At 42.1% G+C, this 18602-nt stretch overlaps 1 protein-coding gene across 8 annotated transcripts in view; it reads left to right on the forward strand.

Annotated features, from left to right (window-relative positions):
• SH3KBP1 (SH3 domain containing kinase binding protein 1) overlaps positions 1–18602 on the forward strand; it is a 134597-nt gene that overhangs the window by 100624 nt on the left and 15371 nt on the right. For all 8 annotated transcript variants that reach the window (XM_083439448.1, XM_083439451.1, XM_083439452.1 and 5 more), the window contains 5 exons: positions 9338–9439; positions 10822–10873; positions 12078–12158; positions 12942–13104; positions 15245–15330. In XM_083439448.1, coding sequence (XP_083295574.1) covers positions 9338–9439; positions 10822–10873; positions 12078–12158; positions 12942–13104; positions 15245–15330 — 484 coding nt within the window. The remainder of the gene's footprint in view (positions 1–9337; positions 9440–10821; positions 10874–12077; positions 12159–12941; positions 13105–15244; positions 15331–18602) is intronic.

Consider the following 18602-nt stretch of genomic DNA (forward strand, 5'->3'; position numbering starts at 1 on the left):
AAATCTTAGGCGCAGTACTGCACCCTGAGCTCAGAAACTGCTCACGCTAATGAAATTCCCTCTCGCAAAACACGCCTGGAACAATGGGAGTTTCGAACACTGATTACTGTATAGAAAATTATTATTGATCACAGTTCTGACACACATACCCCAACAGTTTTCAGAGGGAGGAGGCATGTACCACAATAGAGATCATATTATTCTCAGTTGATTTTCATTTAAAAGCTGCCTTCTCTGATGGCAGCTTCAGTAGCTGAGCTCTGACTGCCAAGCTTCCTCACCACAGTGTCCCAGAAATGTGTTGACACTAGCATGTCCCTGCTAACATAACCCTCAAGGCACTCTAGGAAGGAAACTTGACAATAGGAGTGTGGCTATGCTAGCATCAATCCCAGGGGGATCTGGGAAGAGAAGCATGGCAGCCGAGAGCCCTGGTGACTTCTAAACTGTTGAGAGAGAAAGAAAATGGATAGGAAGCCATAGCTGCTGCCGTGATATACATCCCTCCCCTCCTGAAATTGCTATTACGGGGAGCAGAAGGTCTATGTAAACTCGCCCTTCCAATTGAGCAAATCAGTGAGATGGGATTTGCTACAGCCCTACCACAAATTCTCCCCATCACTGATACATGCCAACTCACAATCACACAGAAATAGGTATGCTTTGATTTTTAAAATTATTGTTTTCATTATTATTAACATTTATTACCTGCCCTTCACCCCAAGGTCCCAGGGCAGGTCACAACAATTAAAACACAATATTTTAAACAACTTTTAAACAAAATTACAGAAATAAGGTGTGTCCTCAAGTGTCAAAAGTCAGGGCAAAGGGGTGCGTCTTCAGCCTTCGCCGAAAGCTGTATAATGAAGGTGCCATACACACTTCTATGGGAAGGGAGTTCCATAATTCAGGGGGTGGGGCAGAAAATACCTTCTCCTAGGCTGCCACCCCCTGCACTTCTGAGGGCGGTGGAACAGCCGAGGGGGATTGTGTAATCCTTTATTGCAATAAAATGACAGAGTTCCAAATATTGCTTTGAAATCACCAGTGTCCATTTGACACACTTCAAGCCTGTTATTCCGGTATAATCTTCTATATCATGTGCAAGTTGTGTGGATATAAGTGCCTGCTCTCAGAACTAGAAATGGCTTCTGCTGATGTTTTGAATCAAGAAAATATAGGAAAACCTTTCCAAATAATTTAACTCATGATTGGTGGAGTTGGAATTTGAAACATTTAGGCATGGAAGTTATTCAGAGGAATAAGTATTTAAAGAATAGTTTCTGTAAATCAATATGAGAATTTTTCTCTCCTCATTAATAAGCACAATGTTGACACTTTATGTGCAAGAGTTGCTATTTTTGAGTATTTTCTGAGCACACATACAAAACATGTAACTACGTCTTTCTTTTTTCCAAGAGACTGAAAACTAGGTCAGTGAGCATCAGATAAGATCAAATGAAATGAAATCTTTCAGAAACTTGTTTAGAGGCTACTGAGCTGTTGCATGACAGGAAATAAGGTGGCTAAATTGAAAGGAAATCTATTATCTATTTCAACATGCAGTGCAGCACATTTGTATCAGAAACATGATAATGAAGTTCTGAGACATGGTTGTCACTTCCATATGACTGGGATCCAATGTCACGGTGATATATCTCCTGTTCAGGTTTCCTCACCTCCCTGCTCCTTTGTTCTTCAGTCAGTAAAAACTGTGCTAGTGGGTTCAAGGATCCACCAGAAACTAACCTCAAATGGGTTGCCTCTGCCTTCGGTCATGTTGAATATGGAAGCAGAACCATATTGTTTTCATTCCTACTGGCTCACCATATTTAATGTGGAATATAGGTTGAGTTGGCACACCAGATGTTGTTGGACTACAACTTCCATCAACTCTAGAAAGCATAGCCAGTGGTCAGGGAAGATGACAGTTGTAATCCGACAACATTGGGAGGGTCAAAGAACATGAAAATTTTTAACTAGTTAAATTAGCTGACATTTCAATTGAACAGTTGTAGCTCATTTTCCCTGGACATGCTTCATTTGTTTTGGTTCTTGGCTTTAAGGTATAATGTGGAATGAAAAAGCAAATATTAAAGATGACCTTTCCTTCTAACAAAAAGTGATTGTTTTTAAACTGTAAGTTATTTTGCAGTTCCTTCTACTAAGTAACATGCATATCAAGATTTTCAAATATGCTAACATATGAATTTAATCAAATTAAATGATAGGTTAGAAGTATTTGACTCACTGACATTCCATGTGTGTATGAGAGAGAGATAACAAAACAAAATGCAGTGGGTTTTAGTCCTTGCAACATTTATTTCCTTATACAGTGGTACCTCAGGTTACATATGCTTCAGGTTACAGAATCCGCTAACCCAGAAATAGTGCTTCAGGTTAAGAACTTTGCTTCAGGATGAGAACAGAAACCGTGCTCCGGCGGCGCGGCAGCAGCAGGGGGCCCCATTAGCTAAAGTGGTCTTCAGGTTAAGAACAGTTTCAGGTTAAGTACGGACCTCCAGAACGAATTAAGTACTTAACCTGAGGTACCACTATATTCTGTTGATTTTTCTTTTCTTCAACAGAGCAGTATCTAGAAATGAGAACTGAAGACAAGATACAATTATTTGTTAACAGTGAAAGCACTGTAATTAATCTAATTGGAGAGAGAAAAAACAAATAACTAAACAAAACTGAAGTTTAGCCTTTAATCCAAAAATTTAAACACGGAGAAGTGTCCTAAGAGACAAATGTGAAATGAGAGCTCTATCAAAGTACACACTGTGCTTTCTTTCCAGTTAAGTGGGCTGTGTGTTGCATGGTTCATGCACAGAGTCAGAGACTCTGGCATTTATGAGACAGTAAACTATTACATCTTTCATTTTCATATTCTAAGAGAAGCAAGGCAGGTAAGTAGGTAGATTGGCTGCTCAAATTTTACATTATACGCACAGTCTCACACTCCTGGCATCAATCTTGTGATCGATCATGATTATTAAACCAAGATTGCTGTTGTATTGTATATTTCCACAAATCAACCACTTCCCTTCAGGAAAAAGATACACATTTATTTATTGGGGAAAAATATTTGTTTATTCAGTACTGAGGATATAATGGAATAAATCAGGAATTGTTTAAAATAAGCTAATAATTTTTAAGTTGTAAGTTACAACCGCCCATCTGTTATTTTATTTTAATTTTAAATCTGTTTTCTCTGTTTAGTCTCACCAAATATAATTGTAAAATAATTAATTTCAAGCTGCAGTCCTACGTACATTTTCCTGGGAGTAAGCCACACTGAAGTCAGCAAGATTTACTTCTCAGTAAATCTCAGTGTTCTGTCAGCTATCTTCCAGGCTTTCTTAATCTATTTTACAGAGCAACCATAACCCTAGATCTGTTGCCTGGAGGGTGTTAAAACAAGGCAGAGGTGCCTCCCCTCTGTCTGTAAAGAGCTCTGATGGTGGGAGGCATGGCCACAGCATGGAACTCTCTGGGTATTGATCTATCACAGGCACTATTTCCACCATTTACTGCTGTTAGGCCCTGAAATGGAGTGTTTTGGGGCATGGGCAGTCTTGTAAGGCATTATCTGAAGTCGCCGCAGGATCCGATCCATTGTCTACATCAGCCTCAACCATTGGTTTTTTGTGGGGGTGGGGGGAGAAAGAACAAGAGCAGGTGGTGTAAGCAAAATGTATCACCTGTATTATTATTAATTATTATTATTATTATTATTATTATTATTATTATTATTATTATTATTATTCCACTTATCTGACTGAGTTGCCCCAGCCACTCTGGGCAGCTTTCAACAAATTGAAACATTAAGCACAGTAAAACATCAAAATTTAAAAACTTCCCTATTCAGGGCTGCGTTGTTTTCTCAGTGGTTGTAGTATATTACGGATTTGTATTTTAATTGTAACCCACTGATTACAGTGAAGAGGGGGTAATACATACATACGTACATACATACATACATACATACAGTAGCCAATTTAAATCTGACATTAATCTAATCCACAGCAAGAAAATTAAATACCGTATTTTTCGCCCCATAGGACGCACCGCCCCATAGGATGCACCTAGTTTTTTGGGGGGGAAATAAAGGAAAAAATTTTTATTTCCCCCCCAGGCGCGGGGGCTGGCTCGGGGGAAGCCTGAGCTTCCCACGACCCCAGCCCCCAGAACAGGCTGCCGCCCCAAGTCTTGCGCGCCTGGCGGGACCATCTGCCGGGCGCGCGAGGCTTGCGGACATCTGCCTGAAGCAGGGGGCGGTCTCCGTAGCTCACCCCCTGCTTCAGGCTGCAGGCTGCCGCCCCAAGCCTCGCGCGCCTGGCGGGACCTTCTGCCGGGCGCGCGAGGCTTGCGGACATCTGCCTGAAGCAGGGGGCGGGCTCCGTAGCTCACCCCCTGCTTCGGGCTGCAGGCTGCTGCCCCAAGCCTCGCGCGCCTGGCGGGACCTTCTGCCGGGCGCGCGAGGCTTAAGGACATCTGCCTGAAGCAGGGGGCGGGCTCCGCAGCTCACCCCCTGCTTCGGGCTGCAGGCTGCTGCCCCAAGCCTCGCGCGCCTGGCGGGACCTTCTGCCGGGCGCGCGAGGCTTAAGGACATCTGCCTGAAGCAGGGGGCGGGCTCCGCAGCTCACCCCCTGCTTCGGGCTGCAGGCTGCCGCCCCAAGCCTCGCGCGCCTGGCGGGACCTTTTGCCGGGCGTGCGAGGCTTGCGGACATCTGCCTGAAGCAGGGGGCGGGCTCCGCAGCTCACCCCCTGCTTCGGGCTGCAGGCTGCCGCCCCAAGCCTCGCGCGCCTGGCGGGACCTTCTGCCGGGCGTGCCAGGCTTGCGGACATCTGCCTGAAGCAGGGGGCGGGCTCCGCAGCTCACCCCCTGCTTCGGGCTGCAGGCTGCCGCCCCAAGCCTCGCCCGCCTGGCGGGACCTTCTGCCGGGCGTGGGAGGCTTGCGGACATCTGCCTGAAGCAGGGGGCGGGCTCCGCAGCTCACCCCCTGCTTCGGGCTGCAGGCTGCCGCCCCAAGCCTCGCGCGCCCGGCGGGACCTTCTGCCGGGCGTGGGAGGCTTGCGGACATCTGCCTGAAGCAGGGGGCGGGCTCCGCAGCTCACCCCCTGCTTCGGGCTGCAGGCTGCCGCCCCAAGCCTCGCGCGCCTGGCGGGACCTTCTGCCGGGCGTGGGAGGCTTGCGGACATCTGCCTGAAGCAGGGGGCGGGCTCCGCAGCTCACCCCCTGCTTCGGGCTGCAGGCTGCCGCCCCAAGCCTCGCGCGCCTGGCGGGACCTTTTGCCGGGCGTGCCAGGCTTGCGGACATCTGCCTGAAGCAGGGGGCGGGCTCCGCAGCTCACCCCCTGCTTCGGGCTGCAGGCTGCCGCCCCAAGCCTCGCGCGCCTGGCGGGACCTCCCGCCGGGCATGCGAGGCTTGCAGATGTCTTCCTGAAGCCTGGAGAGCGAGAGGGGTCGGTGCGCACCGACGCCTCTCGCTCTCCAGGCTTCAGCGAAAGCCTGCATTCGCCCCATAGGACGCACACACATTTCCCCTTCATTTTTGGAGGGGAAAAAGTGCGTCCTATAGGGCGAAAAATACGGTAAATTTGTATCTAACAACGTGGTTTAAAAATACTTGCAATTTTCCTAAAGCACTTATTTATTAAAGTAGACACACATTGATATCATATATATTAAAAATTGATAAAATAGAATAGCTAAAATAAACAGAGTTTAACTTGTGGAGGAAGGTTGCTTTTTCACCCTGCTTCCTTTCTTCTTTAGTTCAAAATCTCTGTTGTAATAATAGGTTATCTTACTACTGTAAATTAATGACTATCCATTTAATGTTAGGCTTCTAATAGATCTGTCACATTGCACAAAAGAATGACAGCAATCTGTTCATAATATGAACTATGAGAGCCTTTTGCAATGAGGAAAAATGCTTTAGTTTCCAGATGGGTAGCCATGCAAGTCTCAGGCAACAAAACAAGAGACTTGTGGCAGACTTAAAAAGTGACAAATATATTACGACAGGCTTTCAGTCAGCTTCATTAAGTACATGAAGTGCTGTCCTGCATTGGAAGGGTGTGTGTACACACGCACACAGACATACTGTGCATACTAGGGGCTGTGCTCCTGCTCACTTCACTCACCAGTCCCTTCATCACAACCTGCCCCCAGGGACAGTCAAAACCATCACTCCCTCCCTACCCTTCCCTCTTTTATCTCTCCAGATATCTGTAACTTTCCTGGGCTGCCCTCTTGCTCACTCGTCTCAGTTGGATGCCTAAACACCTGGGATGACTGCCTGTTGGCCTAGGACACCTACCTGCTGGCCAGCAATACCTACCCATATGCTTACTCGCTGACCTGCTCACCGGCATCTCCCTCCTCCTCAGTCTCTGAGGCTGCAAATGCCCAGCTGCTTTGAGAGCCCAGTTTGTCATCATGCTGTACCTTGTCTTGTCACTTGTCAGTAGCCACATGAACTGCAGCATGATGGCATCCCTACATTTTTATTATATGGGGTGGGTTGGAAGGAATTGTAAACAGAACTGTATCCCCTGTCAATAACATAAACATCCTGGCGGTTAACACATGGTAATTTGACAACAATCCACTGTGCCAATTCAGACCATAAGTGATAGCAGTGAATTTCTTGATGAATGCAGGACTTTTATGCTTCAGTCTCTTTTTGAAGTTTCTTGGTTACACTATGACTGCCTTATGGTCAACTACAGAGTGTCCTGAGAAGTTTAACTGTTCCTTTGTTGGTTTTTGCATACTCTGTGCTGCTCTTTCTTATATCAAAATTGGGTCCATTAATTATTTCCCCCCCTTACGTATAATGGCAGAAGGGCATTGTTGGCAAACAATGGTATATATCACATTTGAAGTTGAACTTCTGTTGTGGATGATATTATTACATCCTGTAATAGTACTGCAGGAATAGACACGTGGCCAGAAGAACTGGAATCTGGGTCTAGCCCTTGTGTCTGTATCTCTCTTGTGTGGCCTGTTGTTGCTGGTGAGTAGCTGTTTTAGCTTGAAGGGAGGCTATATGTAAGCAGGTATAGTGCTTCCACCCAAGGCCTGTGAGAAGGAAGTGTTGTTGTCAAGGATGGACTGTAGATCCTTGATGATACGTTTGAGTTGAGGCTCCCTTTAAAGATTCTCCCAGCTGTGTGAGAGCTGCTTATCTTTTGAGCTGATTACACAATGCCTGGGCCTGAGCCTGCAGAAGCCATTGATTTGTGTGTGGGGTGTGTGTGTGGAAAAAAGCAACACATTTGGCCAACTCAGATCATTCTCCCGGTTGTGTGGGATTCCCCCATGGATAAGCTACTCCTACACAGCTTAGATAAAGTCTAAAGGGCACCTTAGTCATATCGATATGCAGTATGTGCAAACACGTTATGTAGCTGTTTGTCTTTTCTGTTCATGAAACCTGCTTCTGCCTCTCAGTTTCTAATACTGTAGCATTCCACCCACTAGGTCTCTGTGGGTCATGTTTCCTTTTGTAGCTGAGGTTTTGAATTATCATATCAAAGTGATTACAAAGGGGGGGGGGGATTTACACCTCAAAAGTTGCCAAGAAGGTGGTTCTCGGAACCCCCACTGCTCTTTCAGACAGCCGCAGATTTTTGTAGGGGGAAAGAACCGGATTTACCGTATTTTTCGCTCTATAAGACGCACCAGACCACAAGACGCACCTAGTTTTTGGAGGAGGAAAGCAAGAAAAAAAATATTCTGAATCTCGGAAGCCAGAACAGCAAGAGGGATTGCTATGCAGTGAAAGCAGCAATCCCTCTTGCTGTTCTGGCTTCTGGGATAGCTGCGCAGCCTGCATTCGCTCCATAAGACGCACACACATTTCCCCTTACTTTTTAGGAGGGAAAAAGTGAGTCTTATAGAGCAAAAAATACGGTATATTCTTGTTCTAGATAGATTTGCTGCATGTAAGGGAAAATGTGAAAGCTTTAAGGGATGCAAGAGTTATGGAGCACCATAGTTTACTGGTAGAGCTCGTGCTACATGTAGAGACGTCCCACAATGAACTCTAGTTAAAAGGATATTTGGTAGCTGTGAGTGCTGCTGCCAGTTGAGAAAAGTCCACACTAGGCTGGACAGACCAGTGCTCTTGAATATAAGGCAGCTGCATATCTTCTTAAGGGTAGGGTGTGTTTCTGCCAGGGTCTGACAGTTAGAATGTCCCAATTAACAAACTTTCCACAAAAGGCAAGAGGGGTTCGCACAATCCTGCAAACTGCTCTCTCTCTCCCTCTCTCTCTCAGACTTTAATGACAGTTGCAGTATATCCAATGCCCATTGGATCTATATCTGACATGGGGCAAATATTGCATTGATTGAATGTTGCATTATATAATTCCTTCCAGTACACTGTGTTTCTAAAATGAAACCAAAGGTAACTTTTAATATATAAACTGAAGATTCTTCCTTTTGTAGTTAAATACTTTGTCCACCTGTTTCTCATCGTGAGCCACATTGGGATAGCAAACTGTTTTTATTTCTTTGCACAGTGCCAGACAGATGGCTGCATCTTTATAAATAATGATCATGGTGGTGATGCAGAAGAAAGTGTCATTCTGCTGTAGGCAGTTGCATATGCTATGTTTAAACAATTCTCTCTTTTTTGCCATTACTTTTTGCATATGTGTAAGTTTCATGTGTACATATTTTCATGCAAGGGTCTGAATGTAACAGGAACATTCAGAAATCAACGACGCTGCATATTCTATGGCACTTGAGGAAATTCATTAGAAAGAGTTATAAAGAGCATATGCTCAAACTGGCAAGTGTATACAAATCTTGTTCTCATGACCGCCTGACAGTCCCCTCCCAGTCTCCTAGATATGCAGGCAGCTCAGGGTCTAGAGCAGCGGTTCTCAACCTGTGGGTCCTCAGATGTTGTTGGACTACAACTCCCATCATCCCTGAGCTCTGGCCTTGCTAGCTAGGGGTGATGGGAGTTGTAGTTCAACAACATCTGGGGACCCGCAGGTTAAGAAAGGCTGGTCTAGAGGAAGGAGTGGGGGAATAAGTTCTCATGACTTGCTATCTGTTGCTACTTTCCCCTTTTTCATAATGTATTGACCAGGGAACTAGCAATGTGTCTATGACTAGTAAGCACATTTAAACAACCAACACCACAAGTTACTGATGAAAACTTAGCAATATACACACCATGGCCACATAAAAGATGTTCTGCATATATCCCACTTTATACTCTCAGTTTACAGGGGAAAATAATCCTGCCTTGTCAAAAGACATGTTTTTCAATGTATGCAATCAATTTCTTCTTTATGTACCTTAGGAATGTATTGATACTGGCTGGTGGGAAGGAGAACTCAACGGCAGAAGAGGAGTATTTCCTGATAACTTTGTTAAATTACTTATTTCTGACTTTGAAAAAGAGGTAGGATGTGTTTGCCCTTTATCACTGAGAATTTTATGAACCTGTGTCTTTTGTTTGGAACATGTTATTTATAATAAAATATTGAAAAGCTGAAACCTACCAAAAACGTTTTTGGGGATAAATGTTTGTTTATGGACGGCAGCATGTTTGTGTAGCTTGAAATTGCATTGTGTAGCTTTTTCAACTTGCGGGGTAAAAAGCTGAATTGAAAAACTCTCTTCAGCAATATTGTTCTAAAAGCCCGTATTCTATTTGCACAGAATCAGGCGTTGTTGCATCCAACATCTGTGCTTGAGCAGAACAGACTCCACTAGCAAACATGTCTTCTTCCTCTCCTCCCTGCTGCAGACCCCAGCGTGCCCCCCAAATGTGCTCCAGAGGGTAGAACTCTCCAGACCAGATTTGGGGGGAACACTGAGGAGAAGAGGAAGGGGAAGTCCTGTTGCAAATGCAGAAGTCTGCCTGCACAGCACTGGACTCCATCCAGTTATTCATGTGAATAAATGGCTGGTGATTGTGCTTTAATTTGCTGGATTTCTTGTTCTTGCTCTTGAAGAGTCTTAAATTGAATGAGAATATTGGGCCAGTTAGCTCAGTATTGCCTTCACAGACTGGCAGTGGCTCTCCAGCTCTCCAGCCCAACATGGAGGAATCAGGGATTGAACCTTGGACTTTCTGTGAATGAAGCATGTTCTCTACATTCCCCATGTTAATGGGTGATCAAAATTTTTAGTAAAGCTTACTACAAACATATAAAACCCATTAAATCTATCCTTATGTAGCTACAGAAAACTTAGTGTACAAATACACTGCAGAGAATTATAACTTAAAATTTGGTGTTCATATTAGATCAAAAATTTCACCCTAAAACATTAACATTGAATACTAAAGCAACACAGTGTCATACGTGTTTCAATCACAAAAGTCCTCTTTACGGTGGTAGATATATTTTCCAAATATAGATATATATCTGAAGAAGTGATCTCCATTCAACAAATGCTACAGTAAATGGTTCGACTTTAAGGTTCCTCAAAGCTTTTTGTTTTTTCAGTACTTTCCTGTGATTAATCTACTTTGGTTTCAGGAAACAAAGTATAACTGCAGAGAAGTAACTTCCTGCTTAACAAAGTCTTTGTACACTAAGCAAATATGGGCATAACGGCAAATAGTCACATATAATTTCCATATAGTAGCAGCTAGTCTTTAATAAATTATGATGGCTGTCTCCTCTCTCACTATGTTCATAAATTGCATTTATCTGCTGTGTTGCTGAAAGGCTTTACAAACTTTTTTTTTTTTTTTTAGTTATTTAGAATGATTTTATGTTCTGTCTGGTTCAAATTCTTTTTAGCAACCTGGTTATCATTTCCTTTTTATTTTAGAGACCTAAGAAACCACCGCCTCCATCAGCTCCTGCCTTCAAACAAGGATCAGGTAATGCACTGTTGCTATATAATAAGCATCAGTAAATATCCCTTACAGACAGTGCATCCACTTTTCTGTCTCTTAATGGAAGCTCTCAGTATCACTTTATCCACCATGCCATTTAAAAATTGTTAAATTGCAGGTACTGTCTGGCAGCAACAGACTGCTTCTGAAATCCCAGAGTTGCTCATGTCAGTGATCATTCTTGGAATAAGAAAGCCTAGCCAAGTACCAGTCCCATTTGGTGAAGAATTGGTAACATTGTACCAAATTAATGAAGGCATGGAAGACTGGTATACTTATTAATATGGTGTTTTTGTATCAGTTCATAATAATTCATTTTAAAGTGTTATTAGTTCATTACCGCTTTGAAAAAGACTTAGAAGACCTTTAATTTTATGACTGAGTAATTATCAGACAATCTTCCCATTCTATAGCAGTAACATGCATTTGCCATCTAGTGGTTGTTAAAGAAAAGCACTAACAATGATTATCTTCCATATTGTATTCACAATTGAAGTAAAAGCCATTTGTTTTTGAGATGCATCCTCTCAATATTTAATATTTCTGAAACTGGCAGACTGGCAAGTAGTGAAGGTGACTGACCACAGTTTTATGTACTAAAGGGGGGGGGGGGACATCTTACATGTTGTCCTGTTTGCCCAAACAAGTAATAATTTCCTTTGGAAGGGCAACTGTGTGGCAGACTACATACCACAATGGTAGCTCCATGCATATTTTTTCCTACACACAGCTCTCTTTCTTCCACCTTTGTTTATTTGTTCATTCATTCCTTTGTCACATTTATAGCCTGCTTTTCTTCCATCATGGGAGTCAATGCAGCATACATATGGTTGGCAAGCACTGACCAAAGGCACTGACCAAACCTTCAGATGCTTTGTTCACCATGTGACTTCAGACCATAGCCCTGGCTACTGTTCCTTAAAGGAAACAGAATTACAAGGGGAACTCCCATGTGAAAGAGTCCTAAGTATAAATTCTCTCTGTGTGTGTGTGTGTGTGTGTGTGTGAGAGAGAGAGAGAGAGGGGGAGGGAGAGATGGTAGTCATTCTGCAGTGCAAACACATATTTAGAAACAAACCCCATATTCATTTGTCATGAATCATATTGCCTTAGCGAACCTAAATAAATAAATGCATATTTCCAAATTCTTGATTTTCTTTCTAAACAATTACACTGAATTTTTTGATAGCTACGACAGACAGAAAACATGAAATCAAAAAGGTACCTCCTGAAAGACCAGAATGTCTTCCTCATCGAACAGAAGAGAAAGGTAAGAAGCATTACTTCTGAGTGAAAAGTCCATCTTATATTTTAGTAAATGCTATGGTCCTTGGAGACTGGTGGTTCTCCCCTGCTTAAATCAGTTCTCCCAGCAACCCCCAGTTGGGAGGAACACAATATGATATTCTGTCAGTCTGAGGCCTAGAAGAATTACCATCCCACCAGCTCTCCTCAAATATTCTCCCACAAGCAAGTGGGAACAGCAGCAGCAGCAGAATCAAAGGACAGTTCCACAGAGCTCCCTCTCTGGCTGGACTTGCCTTTTCCTTCTCTTCCTGAAAGAGTGACCTTTCCCTGATGATTTGCAAGACCCTTCTAAGGACTTTCATTTGCACAATGGAGTTTCCCTCCTCTTCCCCCAAAATTGGCTCTGGGGAGGGATTGGGAGAAACTCTGGAACTGCACACTGTAGAGGGAGCAAATCGTTCCATCTGACCAGCTGAAATGCTTGTGCAGACTGACCTTTCGTAATAATGTGACGCTGAATTCCACCCATTGGTGGAACACATGTTTGCAGCATGTTTACAGTAATTTCTATTCATTTGTTTTCAGTGTTATAAGTGGCCCATAGAAAAACAATTTGTTTAGGTTTGAGAAATTTTCTACACTTCATTACTTTACAGTAGATAAAAGTATGTGTTTTCTTAGCGTTGCAATAAAGTTGATGTAAGATATTTTTTCTATTGGGTTTTGCCCATAGCTGTAACTTCCATAAGTGAGAGAGTTTTGCTTTAAAATGTCTTCATTCTTTTGGGGGGGAATTGATTTAAAGAAAGACCAGAGAGAGAGCAAAAGCTGTTAGATTTACAGAAGCCTTCTGTTCCTGCTATACCACCGAAGAAACCTCGACCACCCAAAACAAACTCTTTGAACAGACCTGGTACGTTGCCTCCAAGAAGACCAGAAAGACCAATTGTGCCTCTGACCCATACAAGGTATTTGATGGATCAGTTCTTTAAAAGAAATCAGTGGATGATAAAACATATTTATGATGAAATCTTGTAGATACTTGCACCTCGTTAAGTCTCTTTGAAGTACACATAATGTGTACTTTGAAGTGCAAAATGGACATAATAAATTATTTTGATTTATATTACTATTTTAAAATCTGTTTAAAAAAATAGGAGTGGTTGGCCTCCAGTTAGGTATTGCATTTGCCACCTACAACATAATGTAGTAATTTCATTTGATTTTATAAAGGACTGGCTTATCTTCCTTATCTTCCTTATCTTCCATCTTGATTGCAGAAATTCTCTGATGGGGCCCTCTAGTGGTACCCCATGCAGTGGTGAACCTTGGGTCTCAAATTTCAGCAGCACCCTGTGCAACACCAAAATCCAGAACACACACGCAGAGCAGCTCTCACCTTCCATACACTACACCCAGTGTGACTGAACCACTAGTGCTTTCCTAAATTCACCTCTGCCCTATGACCCTGAGGTTTGTTTAGTATGGCAGGTCCTGCCCTGTGGAGCTTCTTACCAGTAGAGTTTCAGCAGGAACCATCCTTCCCTTCCTTCAGATGTAATTTGAAAACTCTATTGTTTAGACTGGCCTTTACAACATGATGTTTTCTTTTAACCAATCAGCATTTATTAATATTTATTGTGTGGGCAGTCAGAGTCCCCCCCCCCAACCCCAGACGACTCCCGAGTGGAATAATGACTCAAGACAACGTGCTATGGGATTAAAATTGGCCGCAACTTTATTAAGTTTCAGATGTAGGGAGACCTTGGCTCAGGCAATGGGTGTTTATCCTTCCCAGTCCCCAGCCAAGGATCCACCCTCTGTTGTGTGGGCAGGGCGGTCCCTCCCCCTACCTGGCTGATCCCCTGGCAACACTTCCCCAGGCGGGATTGGGCGATTGGCTGAGGTGGGTGGAGACCTCCAGGTATCCAGCCTGGGGAGGGCGAAACCAACCCATACCACCAGGAGCTGCATGGGATCCTGGGGGCTGCACGTGACCACGCAAAAGGCACCCCCCATTTGATGTGGGGAGTGGTCATTGGTGTTTTTAATGATCTTTTATGGATCTCTTGTTGATTTAATCCTTATATGTTGTACTTGCCCCTGCTGTATTTTTTTAAGAAAGTGCTGATTTGTAAATAAGTAAATTAAATTGTTTGAAGACAATGGCTTTCCATCATCAAGTAAAACCATAGATTAGACTTCTTAGTAACTTCCACTATTTATGAAATACAGAGGAACCTCGGGTTGTGAACATGATCCGTGCAGGAGGCACGTTCGCAACCCACAGCGCCGTGTCTGTGCACACGCGGGTCGCGATTTGGTGCTTCTGTGCATACGCAAAGCTCGATTTAGTGCTTCTGCTCATGCATGAGCGCCAAAACCCAGAAGTAACCCGTTCTGGTACTTCCAGGTTTCGCGTGGTGCACAACCCGAAATCGCGTAACCTGAAGCGTCTGTAATCCAAGATACCACTGTAGTGCAAAATAATTAATTTTTTTTTGAACGATGAAAAGCTCCAGTTTTCAGCAGCCCTTCACAAGTCCACTTTTGGTACTCATCTGCCATGCAAAGTCACAAAACACCCACTCTGAAACTGTCACCGGAAAGCCATTAGTTATTAAGCGCCTCAGTGAGGGAGCCAATCCTACTGAAGGAGCTGCAGCCAACGCTTGAATTGGCAGGGGTGGGGGGCTTAACCCCATTATCACAGCTTGACGCTTCATAACGTTATCACTTAATGGGTCTGCAACACATTCTGCCTTTCTTCATATCACTTACTGTTTTCATACACAAATTGGTATTTTTAAAATTGCTGATCAGAAGGTATCCTTTCAGATTTTCTTCATCTCAAGATGCAGTTAGCATTTGAGAAATTGTTTAGGACACTAGTGTGTCTAAAATAGGCCCTTTTGACAGGTGTTAAAGAGAAACAAGATAAGGTTAATCCTAGCAGCATGTCGGTTTACAAGCGATGGCTCCCTCGGACAGCTCACTGTGACCCAGGAGCTGCGCATGAGGAATGCTTCTTTCCCTCAGTTTGCAAGATACAAGAAATTACTGTTAACAGGCAGTCCCAGTAAATATATCTCTCGTTTTTGACTGCAGGAATGATATCCCAAAAGTAGATCTAGCAAGCTGTACATCGTCCAGCACCTTAGAAAAGGATTCCACAGAAAGGAGCAATGACATCGGTAAGTTGAGGTGCTTTTTATACTGGACTTACCTCCTAAATATACATTACCTTTCAGTATTAATTTTATCATACAGTATTATTTAAATTTCCAGTAAATGTATCATGTTATTTTTTAAAAAACACATATCCCAAAATTTAGAAGAAATTGGATGCAAAATATTTTCAGTGCTTGGAACCTTTTGTGTGATTGCAGATCATTTTGTTGTGAAGGTTTTGGAAAGCTAATTTTAAAAAATTACCTGAAATGGTTGCTGCTGTTTGTGAAATGAGTTGTAGATGTCTGTTGTAGTTAAGAATTTGATCAGATTACCTGACACTCTTGAGATTCAACTACTCAACCTACTCTGAGAAAACTAAAGATTAATAACAGTTTTTCCCCTATCACAAATTTGAACACAAAACGTATGTTCTGAATTGGTGGGGTTTCAGTCTTCTGACTGCTGGAAAACAAGGTGTTCTGTCTGTGGTCATATATCTGTAAGCATAGCCAGTGTCATTTTCAGATGGAAATATTTCAATGTCATCTGCTTCAGTCACTCAGTTCAGTAACAACTGTGCTGCAGCAGACATGTTTTTATAAGAGGCAGTCTTTGTATCCTAAATTGTAAGCATTACTACATTTCATTGGTAGCATGCACTGTTATTTTTATGTTGTGGTTTCTTCATAGAGCACATATTGATTAAATGTTGTACTGCAGTAGCTAATCTTCCTTCTCTCCAAACTTGGCAGTTTTGCACTTGTTTGCAACTGCTATGCTAACTTTTAAAACCGAGTTTTTTTTAATAATTAGGCTGCAATCCTATGCATACTCACTAGGAAGCAAGTACCATTAAACTTAGTAGGACTTAATTCCAAGTAAACATGGTTTTGTTGCTCTCAATCTTTTGTCTGTTTTTGTGCTGTGTGGAATCTCTAGTAGCAAGCTGGTTGTTTAGTTCATAGAATGTGCTTTTCCAACCAAACACTTGACTGAGAATAGCAAAGCAAGGTGTCTGTAATGATAAGTAACTTACAAGTAAGGTGCATGAATTTTTAAATTGGCAGATTTATTACATTAGTTCGTTGCTGGTTTTTGCACAGTGCCTAGAAATTTCATGTGCTTTTATAAATAATAATATGTAAGCTTTCTAATTTTAGGTAACAGTAAGTGCCAACAGAATGCAGAATGTTTTCTGCTTTTGTAAGCCTTCTATTATTTGTAGGATTGAAACGTTAGTGTTAAAAGCTACCTGTCATTATGTTCTAATACTATTAGAAAAATACTCTAATAAGCAAAATAGTAATAATGAATCAACTGACAGTTGTGGAACAGCTACTAGTTTTAGAAAGTCTAAACTGCCAGTTACAAACACTAGAATAGTCTGAGAACTACTACTTTATACTTATTGTCACATATTTTCCTTTTGCTAGGGAGATTATAATCAAAGCGCAAGCTTCCATTATTTTTGTAGGCATAAATGAGGGTCACAGGGGCAAATTGTTTGCAACAGCAGAACAGAATTCCTCAATAAATAATTGTTAATCCTGAATTACAATATTTTATTTTTATAAGGCTTTTGATGACAGATAAACATAATTAAGAATATAAACAGCCATATACTGAGGCACAGAATTAAATAACTAAAGAATTAAAGCAATGCACAGTTCTGTTATCATACTAGAAAATGAATAGTGTGAAGAGTGAATCGATTAAAATATTTGTGGGTAGTGCTAAACCTTTAGTGAACATGATGGAGGACAGAAATACTTAAGATTTATATACTCAAATTGATTTGGGACAAATTAAAAAAAAATGAACATGTGTGTGAGGTGAGAGATGTTCTCACAATTGCCTTGGCCATTTACATAGTGATACCCCCAACAAGAAGAGGGTGAAATTCAGCTGCTACCTTTATAGGGTAATTTGAACACAGTTTGGACCAGAAATAATAGCTGTTGGCAAGTTTGTTTTGTAAAAGAAAACAAAAATCACATCACATTATCATGAAGGGAAATAGCATAGCATTGTAGTATCCTGCAATCGGCTTGGACAGGGAAGCATTTTGTTTAACATCTTGAAGAGCTGTCGTCCCATCTGGGTTTACCATGACCGACTAACATCAGTGACTCTGTCTTAACCTTCTCTGCTGACTGCTAAGTTCTGGTCATCATTTGTGTGAACATGGTTACCCAGAGGATAAATATGTTTGATGTAATTTTCTTGGCGTGAAGACTTAGGGTATTTATATCTAATAGGGTTGGATTACTAAACCAGTGAATGGTGGATAGATTTTATTTGTTGTTGTTGTTCTGATTTAAATATTTGTATGTAAGATATGTTCCAGCTGTATCTGTGGCTCACACTTCCTTCTTTTTTAAAAAAAAGTTTGTTAGTCTTAACTGTTAAGTGTGTCTTTAGAAATCTATTCCCTTTACTCCTCACACCTTTTTTTTCTTTTCTCTTCTTTTTCTACATTTCCAGTGATGCCTTTCTTTTCCTTTCCACTCACATTTCTTCAAGCTTTCCCCATTTACATCCCTTTACCATGGGTAATTCTTCTTCACTTGATGATGGTAAGGCTTTTTCACCTTCTGTCTGTCCTGTCATTATTTTTCCTGAAAATGAGTGGTATATTCTTACCATTCTCCTGACATCCTGTTGTATGCTGTGCTGTTGCAGATATTATTATTATTATTATTATTATTATTATTATTATTATTATTATTATTTCTATACCACCCTTTATCCTAGGATCACAGAGTGGTTTAAAATATAAAAACACAAACTACATAACAAAGTCAAATGTCAAAGAAAACAACAATTACCAGACTTTTAGAAGACATCTGAAGGCAGCCCTGTTTAGGGAAGCTTTTAATGTTTGATGCATTACTGTATTTTAATATTTTGTTGGAAGCCACCCAGAGTTGCTAGGGAAGTCCAGCCAGATGGGCGGGGTATAAATAATAAATTACTACTACTACTACTACTATTAAGTAACAAACTAAAACAATACCCCCACAACAGTTTAAAAGGCCATAGCTTGTTTAATTAGCCAGAGGCCTGGGAGAAGAGGAATGTTTTTGTTTAAAGAAGGTGCCAGGCAAGCCTCCCTCGGGAGAGCATTCCACAAATGCGAGCCATAGCAGAAAAGGCCCATTCTCATGCTGCCCCCCTCTAGATCCCCTGTGGAGGAGGCACACAAAGAAGGGCCTCAGATGACAATAACAGGATCTGGGGCAGTTCATATGGGGAGAGGTGGTCCTTGAGGTATTGATGTCCTGAGCTGTTT

Source organism: Podarcis tiliguerta (assembly GCF_965153285.1).
Source record: "Podarcis tiliguerta genome assembly, chromosome: 4".
Classification (NCBI taxonomy): Eukaryota; Metazoa; Chordata; class Lepidosauria; order Squamata; family Lacertidae; genus Podarcis; species Podarcis tiliguerta.